Consider the following 11,701-nt stretch of genomic DNA (forward strand, 5'->3'; position numbering starts at 1 on the left):
GGAACATTTTGGTTAACCCTAAATATCTTACAAACCAAAAACGCTTGAGACTTGAATTAAATTTTATATAATATATTGTAACGTGATTTCAAAGAAATATATTTTTTGATAGAAATCCATTTAACGGTTTTTTTATAAAGCCAAAAAACTGAAAAAAAAATTTTTCACCTCCAAAATTTTACGACTAAAATATGATTTCACCTTTAAAACAATTTTGTGCAACGAAGAATAATGTTTTTGACCTCTGATTAAATTTTGAGAATAATCGAAGTGTCGTTTTTTTCTATAAAAATAAAAATCTATCGATAAATCGATTCAAATATATTTTCAAAAACTTGAATTCTGAAAAATATTGAAAAGAATCGAATTGACAAAAAATAAAAACCTAAAAAAAATTTAATAAACGTTGGTAAAAATTGAATTCGGACTCAAATATCTTTTCAAAACTTTGAGATATTGGCTTTAATTTACTTTTATTTCACAGAAAATATTGTTGTTAACATTCAGTAAAATTTTGAAAAAAATCGAATTGACAGTTTTTGTACAAAAAATTAAAAAACGAAAAATAATTTAACAAAAGTTGGTAAAAATTGATTTTTTACTCAAATATCTTTTAAAAAAATGAAGATATTGGCTTTAAGCTACTTTTGACTTTCAAAAATATTGTTGTCAACATTCAGTAAAATTATGAAAAAACCGAATTGACAGTTTTTGTACAAAAAATTAAAAACCAAAAAAAAATTTAACAAAAGTTGGTAAAAAATAATTTTCGACCCAAATATCTCTTCAAAAATTTGAGATAATAGCTACTTACTAATTTTTACTTATAAGAAATATTGTTTTTAATATTAAGACAAATTTTGAGAAAAATCGAATTGATATTTTTTTTTTACAAAAAATAGAAACCTAAACCAAATGTTTAAAAGTTGATAAAAATTTATTTTCGACTCAAATATCTTTTTTTTTTAAACTTTGAGCTATTGGCCTTAAATCACTTTTATCTTTCAAAAAATATTGTTTTCAACATTCAGATAATTTTGAAAAAAATCGAATTAACGGTTTTTGTACAAAAAAAAAATAAAAACCTAAAAAAAAATTAACTAATGTTGGTAAAAATTGATTTTCGACTTCAAAAATTTGAAATATTTTCTTCAAACTAATTTTATCTTATAAGAAATATTGTTTTCAACATTTGATAAAATTTTGAAAAAAGCGAATTGACAGTTTTTCTTACAAAAAATAAAACTAAAAAAAACTATACTAAAACTTGGTAAAAATTTACTTTTCAAAAATTAAAAATATTGGCTTCAAACTTATTTTATTTCACAGAAAATATTGTTAACGATATGCAGTAATTTTTATATAAAAATCTAACAGTCTTTTTTTTCATAAAAAATAAAATCTACAAAAAATAGAACTTAAATTTGGTAAAAATTGATACGAGTACATAAAGACAAACTTTTAAGCAAGACAAAGTTATCGGTGTGGGTCGCATCCCAGCCTCTTTTTTTATAAAAATACGACAGTCAGTTATTTTCATGAAAGTTAAGATCTACAAAAATTAGTACGAAAAATTTTGAAAAAATCAATGTTCGATTCTCGATATTTCGTGAATAAATGAAAGTATTGACTTCAAATTATCTCACCTAAAATATTGTTATCAAGATTTTGTTTTAAGTTGTAAGAATTTTGAATTTAGGACAAGTATGATAAAGAATGTCATAAAATTGGGCCTTCTTTTTGCGATTTTGCAGCCGTCAAAGTTTTTCACATAAAAGTCTTTTTACTTTACAAAGTGGCAAGTTTATTAAAAATTGAATTTAAGTGTCTTTTATATGCTTCTTAAAATGTGGTTAGCAAATTGTTGATGGAAAAATTAGTTGAAAAATAATTTGCTAAAGGAATTAACACAAAGTTAGAAGTTTTTACAAGAGCTGACAAATTTTTTACAAAAACTAAATTAACTTTTTCTTTTTTTAGTAAGTTAAAAATGTTTTTTTATTTATCTTGGTGCATTCATAAACAAATGTTTCTATAAAAAAACTAGAAATTAATGACCACAAGAATCAACGAATAATTCCTTTTGGTCATTCATATAAATTGTTTGTTTGTTTGTTTCCAAAGGAATATACACACAATAAAATCCCACACAAATTATACCAAAACAATTTGGGTCACCCTATAAAGCACATTCTAAAAGTATACGGCACATATTTTATTGGATAGAGCATAAGTGAATTTTGGAAACAAAAAAAAAACTGCACTGCTCATCGAATTGTCAACATTTCAATGAGTACAAAGATACAGACATTCGTTGGTGTTTTCAGTTCTTTAGCAGAAGCAGAAGTCGTGGCAATTAAGTTTTGAAAAGTAAACAGCAACATGGATAATTCTTTAAGTGATTATTTTAAAGATCGTGAAATTTTTATAACTGGAGGATCAGGTTTAAATAAAATATTTCAAAACCTTTATCTAACAAACGATAGAAAAAAAATTAACTAAAACAAATAAAATCTTTAAGGTTTTCTTGGGAAAGGATTGATTGAGAAACTTTTGCGTTCCTTCAATGTTAAAAAGATATTTGTGCTTTTGAGAGAGAAAAAAGGTCTTGATCCAAATGAACGTTTAGAAAAACTTAAATTGGATAAGGTTAGTAAGGAAATAATAATTTTTTGTTGTAAACAAATTTGAATTCGTATGAAAAAAATGATTTAAGAAATTAAAGTTTTGTTTTAGATACTGCCCTAAAGTAGTTCATTCAAGACTTTTATAGGTCATGCGATTTTGTGCTCAATTGTTTTAATTCATTTTTCTACCGCAAATTGTCATACAAGTTTCTCGTAGCATAACGTGCGTTCATGTGTCAGTTTATGGTTAGTTAACCTAGAGTTAAGGCTTTTTCGGAATTTTTAACAAATATGGAATTTTTATAAATCTTTAAAAAAAAATTGTAATAATAAGAAGACAGAAATGGTTAATATTTTGATCTTCTTTAGGTATTAAATCATTTTTGTATCAATATTACAAACCAATAAGTTTTCAATATTAGCTTAAAAGCGATGTTTTTAACATCAACTATTTTCTTTCTCATTCCAGATTTTCGAAGTCCTGCAAAGGGAAAAACCCACAGAATTCAATAGCAAAGTCGTTGTCATACCCGGCGATGTTTCCCAACTTAAATTATCTTTGACATATGAAACAATAGAGCTCTTACAAAATGTATCTATAGTTATACATTCAGCAGCTACAATACGATTTGATGAACCTTTGAAAACCGCAATACTCATTAATGTTCGTGGCACACGGGAAGTCCTTCGAATTGCTGAAAAACTACCTAAATTAAAAATATTCCTACACATTTCCACACTATTTAGCAATTGTAATTTGAAATTTATTGACGAAGAGGTAAAAGGATTTTATTTATATAAATGGTACCTATGTAAGTTTCCAGTGAATTAATTTGTATATTTTTTTATAGATATATCCAGCTCCAGCGGATTGGAAGAATTGCATTCAAATTGCTGAACAAACTAATGATGAGGACATGGCTATTCTTTCTAAAAAGTATGTTTTTTTGTTATATTATAGAAATTTTAAAGAGAATTCAACCAAAGAATTGTGTTAGTTTGAACCATTAACTGGGTTTACATTTTTTCAAACAAATTGTTGATTGTTTTTTTTTTTTTTTTTTAATTCATTTTTATTTATTCAATCTTAAACCTATCTTAAAGCTAGACAAAAATTCATAAAACTAGCCTAATTATCCATAACTTACAACTAACTTAATGGTCCCATACGGACACTCTAAGTTAAACAATAACACTTAAAACTAATGCCTTTCGGCCCTAAGATCTATTTCACTTCATTTAAATTTTATTTATTTTTGTATTTATTAGAAAAGTTGAAAAAAAAAACTAATATCAATATCCTTTTTAATTTTTACTTACAAACTACTTAAAATAAGGTCCTAAAATAAAACTTAAAACTAACTTAAACTACCTATTCTACCTATAAACTACTTAAAACTAGAACAACCACAGCAGCAAATCTAACTATCTAACATTTTTGTTTTTCATATTTCGTTGTCTTTTTTTTTTTTTTTTTTTTTTATTTATTATTTTTCAATGTTTTTTTTTTTAATGTTTTTTTTTTTTTATTTTTTTTTTTGTTTTTTTTTATTTTTTTTATTTTTTTTTTCGTGCCACCATGCCTATTCTACTTAAAACTAAACCCTAAACATAAAACAAGTATGTAAGCCGGCCAAGGCTTAAAACCCCATCCCGACTACCCAATATCAAGTGCCGATTGAAGCCACCAAAACTGGTTCTCCTGCTTCACCCTATCAGTTCGGTCCCGTTCGGACACAGCCCTACTGAACCGAAGGAGCTCTGCTCCGCCTTGTGCCATGACGTCCCGATTGTACAGGAGTCGCCTATCCACGGTTCTTCGTCTGACGTGGTAGATTAACGGAACTGCCAATCTATCCTGTATCAGACCGCATTTGTCTAAAAAGAGGAATGCCTCTCAAGCGTGCACTTTCAAAATACTCGTCGTTCGGATAGAACGCCCCGAAAATTAAATTGTTGGTCGAAGACATAGCTCTTGCAATGTGACCTCGAACGAGTTTTATCACGAAATTGTCAATTCTGTTGATTCGAGCCCCGTTGTATAGGACCTCGTTGGAATAGTAATGCACATAAGAAGATTCGGCTGTTCGATATAAGCCGGTACAGCGTCGTAAACACTGCCGCTCGAACACCCGAAACTTCTCCATCTGGGAAGGGGCAACGTTGAACCACACAGGACAACCATAAACGATCATTGGCCGTAAATTATCATTAGCAAATTACCTTCACTCTGGGGTCAAGCCGACTGCTAAAAAACAGTCGTTTCGTCAGAGCGAAGGCTCCTCTGGCCCTGGTCAGAGCAGCATTTATATGTCTGTCGAAATATAAATACTGATCTAACCAGATACCGAGGTACTTCACTACACTTTTGCTCGCCAATGGCTGCCCGTGAAGATCAACGATGACCATCTTGCGCCAATTCTTACACGTATCCCTCGTGGCCCCAGCCAACGGAGTCCGGAACAGAATTGTCTCTGACTTCTGGACATTTATTTTCAGTTTCCAGTCGTCGCAATATCGCTGAATCTTGTCGAAATCACGCTGCAAGAGAATTCTAATAACCTCAACCTTTCGGGCCGTTCTGTACGCAATTAGATCGTCGGCGTACGCAATTGCCTTTGTAAGACTACCTATCAGATCGCTGGTGTAAATGCTGAAGAGAATCGGCGAATTCACCGCTCCCTGTTGAAGACCATTTTTAATTGAGAATGTTGTGGTAGAAGTTACATTGCCACTTTTGACAACAAACTTTCTACCGTTAAGCATATCATAAAGTATATACAACAATGGCTTGCTTATGCCAAGCCTGCTCAGTTTTAGGTAAAGGACCTCTAACCATACGGTGTCAAAGGCCTTTTCCAAATCAACCAGAACAGCACCTGTGCATTGTTGTTTTGATTTATTCCATTGGATATCAGAAACGAGTTTAGACGCAGCATGAATTGTGTCATGACCCGCCTTGAACCCGAACTGTTTATCCGGAATTATTTTGTTGTCCGCAGCCCACTTAGTCAGAGCCCTATTAATGATCTTTTCGAAAACTTTGCTGATGCTCGGAAGAAGACTTATCGACCGAAGATTTGACGGGTTGGAGTTGTCCTTTCCCTTTTTCGGGAGAGGATGAACCACAGCGGTCTTCCAATGCACTGGATAATATGCATTATTCAGTGCATTATTGAAGAGCGTGGTGTATATGTCAATTGCTTCCATCGGTAAATGTCTTAGTACAACGTTGGATATACCATCGACACCTGCTGACTTTTTGTTTTTTATTGAATTGAAGATGAGCTGAAGCTCAACCTTCGTCACTAACAAGGGACTTGGTCCCGTTTGCAAAAATTGTTGATTGGCATTAAGATATCGAACTAAGAATGTCAAGGGCAGATCTCTAAAGTAAAGTCGATTATGCAACACAAAGAAACTGCACATGCGTGAATGAAAATATGAATAATACCATATCTACATTCTGAATGTATTAGTTTGAGTTTTGAGTGGCATATGATGCCATAAACAGGGTTTTTAAAAATAGGCAAACAAATAAGTTTAACAATTTTTTTTGAGCACAGATTAACTTTTTAATAAAAAAGTCATTAATGGTAATCAGTGTTTAGTATCGAAATTCTAACTATGGAATTTTTTGAAGTATTTTACTTTTTATAAGTAAGACTGATTTGGATCCAATTTAACTTAAAAAAAGAAGATTGATTAATCTGCTGAATTTTTCAAGAGAAAACAATCCATCCATGGTTGCATAAATTACCGGCTCTTGCCGAATATGTCGATGGATTATTGGACACATCGATCCATTGTTTTGGAAGTACATTTTCAACAATTGCAAACGTTGTTGAGGAGTAAATCTATTTATTATAAAATAGCAAACTCAAGGGAGCTGACTGATTGAAATTCACAAGTCTAAAATGTGACCAATTAAATTATAAAGATAACAAAATAAGTTTGAAATTTGGGTCCCATAATATCTTCTATGAATTCCTTAAAATTAGAAAACTTCATTCTCAATTTTTTTTTTAAATCTGCCAAGCGATAATTTTGTGAAAAGTGTACTGTCGTTTTTAATTGCGACATATAGAAACTATATGGCAAGTATTGCCTTCGTAGAAAAATTCGAACTCGAAATTCGAATCAATTATGACATTAAGATAGTAGAGAAGTCGTCTGTCTGTCCTGGACCATGCAGCCCAAAGCATTGGGTCTATTGACTTCCAATTTTGAATTTCTAGTTTTAAGCTGATTCGCTTTTTTTTCATTTTATTAAATGACTAATTCATTGATGCAACCGAACCGAATTTATTATCAAACTGTTGTAAGATTTAAAATTTATCAAAAAAAAAAAAAAAAAAAACATGGATGTCACTAATATTGATTGATAAGGTCTCGAAAGGTCTCTTTCTTAAAGTTTAACAAATTTTTAATACAAATATTTTGCGTAATATAAGAAGAGTTTGATTCTAATAACTTTCCTTTTTCGCAAGAAACTTGGGTCAAAAACTATTTTTTTAGGTTTTAAGTTGTTTTTGTTCGATTTCGTTTGAAAAAAGAGGCTGGGATGCAAACCACACTGATAACTTCCCATCCCGTCTGTCGATTTGTCTTGCTTAAAAGTTTGTCTATATGTACTCCTATCAATTTTTACGAATTTTGCGTACTATTTTTTGTAGATCTTATTTTTTATGAAAAATCGGACTGTTGGATTTTTAAATAAAAATTACTGAATATCGAAAACAATATTTGCTGTGAAATAAAATAAGATTGAAGCCAATATTTTTAATTTTTTAAAAGCTATTTGAGTCGAAAGTAAATTTTTACCAAGTTTTAGTATTGGTTTTTTTAGAATTTTATTTTTTGTAAAAATACTGTCAATCTCAATTTTTTCAAAATATTACTGAATGTTGACAACAATATTTTTTGAAAGATAAAAGTAGTTTAAAGCCAATATCTACAATTTTTGAAAAGATATTTGAGTCGAAAATAATTTTTTACCAACTTTTGTTAATTTTTTTTTCGGTTTTTAATTGTTTGTACAAAAACTGTCCATTCGATTTTTTTCAAAATTTTACTGAATGTTCTGTGAAATAAGAGTAAATTAAACCCAATATCTCAAAGTTTTGATTTTATTTTTTGTCAATTCGATTTTTCTCAACGTTTTTCAGAATTTTGAAAAAATTTCAAATGTTTGAAAAGATATTAGAATCGATATTCAATTTTTACCAACTTTGAATAATGTTTTTTTATTTATATTTTTATAAAAAAACTGACAATTCAATTTTTCTCAAAATTTAATCAGATGTCAAAAATTCTAAATATCTAACGAACCAAAAACGCTAGAGACTTGAATTAAATTTTATATAATATATTGTAACGTGATATCAAAGAAGTATGTTTTTTTGAAAAAAATCCATTTAACAGTTTTTTTTATAAATCAAAAAAGCTGAAAAAAAATGTATCACATCCAAAATTTTACGACTGAAATATGATTTCATCTCGAAAACAATTTTTTGCAACAAACAATAATGTTTTCGACATCTGATACAATTTTGAGAAAAATCAAATAGACAGTTTTTTTATAAAAAATAAAAATCTAAAAAAACATTACTCAAAGTTGGTAAAAATTGAATATCGATTCAAATATCTTTTCAAAAACTTAAAATTTAGGCTTCAAAATTTGTTGTCTTATAAAAAATATTGTTTTCAACATTCTGAAAAATGTTGAGAAAAATCGAATTGACAGTTTTCTTACAAAAAATAAAAACCTAAACAAAATTAATAAAAGTTGGTAAAAATTGATTTTCGACTCAAATATCGTTTTCAAAACTTAGAGATATTGGCTTTTATTTACTTTTATCTTTCAAAAAATCTTGTTGTCAACATTCAGTTAAAGTTTGAAAAAAATCAAATTGACAGTTTTTTTTACAAAAAATAAAATCCTAAAAAAAAATTATAAAAGTTGGTAAAAATTGATTTTCGACTCAAATATCTTTTCAAAACTTTGAGATATTGGCTTTAATTGACTTTTTTCTTTCAAAGAGTCGTGTTGTCAACATACAATTAAAGTTTGAAAAAAATCAAATTGACAGTTTTTTTACAAAAAAATAAAAACTGAATAAAAATTAACAAAAGTTGGTAAAAAATGAATGAATGACTCAAATATCTTTTCAAAAATTTGAGATAATAGCTTCTTACTAATTTCACTTATAAAAAATATTGTTTTCAACATTAAGACAAATTTTGAAAAAAATCGATTTGACAGTTTTTTTACACAAAATAAAAACCTAAAAAAAAATTTATAAAAGTTGGTAAAAATTGATTTTCGACTCAAATATCGTTTTCAAAACTTTGAGATATTGGCTTTATTTTACTTTTATCTTTCAAAAAATATTGTCGTCAACATTCAGTAAAATTTTGAAATAAAATCGAATTGACAGTTTTTGTACAAAAAATTAACAACAACAAAATTTAAGAAAATTTTGTAAAAATTGAATTTCGACTCAAATATCTTTTCAAAAATTTCAAATATTGGCTTAAAACTTATTTTATTTCACAGAAAATATTGTTTTCGATATTCAGTAATGTTGTATATAGAAATCCAACAGTCCGTTTTTTTCATAAAAAATAATATCTACAAAAAATAGTACGCAAATTTGGTAAAAATTGATACGAGTACATATAGACAAACTTTTAAGCAAGACAAATCGACAGACGGGATGGGAAGTTATCAGTGTGGGTCGCATCCCAACCTCTTTTTTTATTTTTATTTTCTTATTAAACAAAGAACCCAACACAATATTTTACGTTAGAGGAACCAAGTTTGTATTATCTCTCTTGATCATCATTTGTGATTAAAAAACTTCATCTTAAAGTTAATGTCATACATATTTTTTTAAGAATCTCTCATTTTTATTTGTAAAGATTCATCAAAGGATTTCCAAATACCTATACATTCACAAAGTCTCTATCCGAGCATGTTGTAAATGATTTTCATGAAACCATTCCTGCAGTTATTATTCGACCTTCAATAGGTAAGTTCTCCTCAATCGAATAACTACCTCTACCTTATCTACTCGTATCTATAGTATTTTTTTAACAAAATACCTAACTTTCGCTTGTATCCTTTTAGTTTTATGTGCACTTTTCGATCCAGTTCCAGGATATACTGATAACGTATCTGGATCAACGTCAGTTGCTGTTGCTGGAGGAACAGGTTTAGTTTTATTTCAATATATAGTGTATAATATTGTAACCCAGTTACATAAACCTTATAATATCGAACCTTTTTTTGTACTTTTGTTTTATCATTTCATATAAAAGGTCTTTTAAGGACGTTCCTTTGTGACCCTGAAATGACTCCAAACCAAATATCGTTGGATGTTGTGATAAGAATAGCTATTCTCTCAGTTTGGAAAGCTGCCAGCGAAGACAAAGAAAGGTTTTACCATTTCACTTAATTTCTACTGTTTCAAAATATTGACGTTTATTTGTTTTTCTTTTTAAAGAATGCCATTTATTTGCAATATTTCTGGAGAAATATTTCCCGACTTCAGTATTAGAAAGCAGTTGGAGATTTTGGAAACAATTTGGAAACACATACCATATGACAAAATGTTTTGGAAACCTTCGGTGTACCCAACAACTTCACCAAAAATTTACTTTATTAGGGTAAAGTTTTCATTGGTTTTGTTTATTTGTTTAAAATTTTAATTATTTATATTTTTAATTTTTTAATAAACACAGTTTATTATAACTCAACTTATTCCGGCTGTCATTATGGATTCAGGCTTATGGTTAATTGGAAAACAGCCAGTTTTAGTTAAATACCAAAGAATTATTTGTAATGCTATGAGAGGATTTAATTTCTTCTTATCAACTCCAATTGAAGCAGGTTTTTCTAATTTGACAAATTTAACAATTGAATCTAAGAAATTGTAAGTTAATTTTGACAATAATTTTCTTTGGTTTTTGATGGAGCTTTTTTTGGCAGTCCTGGATTTGAAGCAAAAGATACATTTACACTTGATGCCTTGGAATATGGCAACATTGTTGCCATGAGCTGTCGTAGATTTATTTTAAAAGAAAAGGATTCGGATCTTCCAAATGCTAGGAAGCTTTACAAATGGTAAAAATTTAAATAATATTTTTTAAAATAATGCAATATCTTTTAAAATTATTTCTTTTCTCATAGGTTTTGTATAGGTGATGTGTTTTTAAAGATATTCTTTACATTTTTATTTTTTGTTGTCATTTATATGTTATTTACTTAAGAATTAATAATGTTTTTCAAAATGGTTGTTTGTTTTTTGTTTTCTTATAAGATAGGAAGATTTGTAAAGTACTTAAATTAAGTATAAAACTTAAATAAATTTGTGTTAAAAATTAGACAAAATGATGATTTTACCATAAATACATAAACGTATATAAATGCTGAAGTTTTGAAACCTAAGCTTTAATTAAGAGATTTTTTAGGTTTCGAACCATTCTAAAGGAAGACTACCCTATAATAAAGAGTTAAGCAAAAGGAGGACAAATAATTAATACAGCCGGGAACAAAGGGTTGAGTAAAAAATGTGTTAAAATTACTTAAAAAAAAAAAAAATATTAGAGTGGTATAAGAAGGAAAAAGTTGAAATCTTGAAATTTAATATTCAGGAATATTTATGATTTATATTTTTTACACAATTTTAAGATTTGTCATCAATAGAATATTAAATCAACAGAAAAACAAAAAAACCGGTCTGAATTTATAAATTGTCGGCAATACATAAAATACAATTTCGAAATTTCCTATTTGTATTAACCCTTTGGGAACTATTTTAACCAAGATGATTCCTCAAATTGAATATTTTTCGACGCTTCACCAGGTACCTAGAATTTAAATACGAGGTTTTAAAATAAAAAAATTTGCTTGCGTGTGGACGCACGTTACTAGGATCATACGTCCGTACGTTCAGGATACGATGTTCGGCCATATTTAAAGAACCAACAGAGATTATGACTTGAAATTAATATAGTTTTACAGAAAATTAAATTATTGAGAAAGTTTTGTATATTGTAGCAAAATTTAA

At 28.4% G+C, this 11,701-nt stretch overlaps 1 protein-coding gene across 1 annotated transcript; it reads left to right on the forward strand.

Moving 5' to 3' along the window:
* Positions 1-2,309: 2,309 nt before the first annotated feature.
* On the forward strand, positions 2,310-10,921 carry LOC129944626 (fatty acyl-CoA reductase wat-like). The gene is made up of 11 exons (XM_056054190.1): positions 2,310-2,443; positions 2,522-2,649; positions 3,097-3,405; positions 3,479-3,564; positions 9,552-9,661; positions 9,760-9,843; positions 9,951-10,068; positions 10,136-10,298; positions 10,374-10,564; positions 10,621-10,755; positions 10,822-10,921. The coding sequence occupies exons 1-11, from the start codon at positions 2,383-2,385 to the stop codon at positions 10,898-10,900; spliced, it is 1,464 nt and encodes a 487-aa protein (XP_055910165.1). The 5' UTR covers positions 2,310-2,382; the 3' UTR covers positions 10,901-10,921.
* The last annotated feature ends 780 nt before the right edge of the window (positions 10,922-11,701 follow it).

This window comes from Eupeodes corollae, chromosome 2, assembly GCF_945859685.1.
Source record: "Eupeodes corollae chromosome 2, idEupCoro1.1, whole genome shotgun sequence".
In the NCBI taxonomy this organism is placed as follows: Eukaryota; Metazoa; Arthropoda; class Insecta; order Diptera; family Syrphidae; genus Eupeodes; species Eupeodes corollae.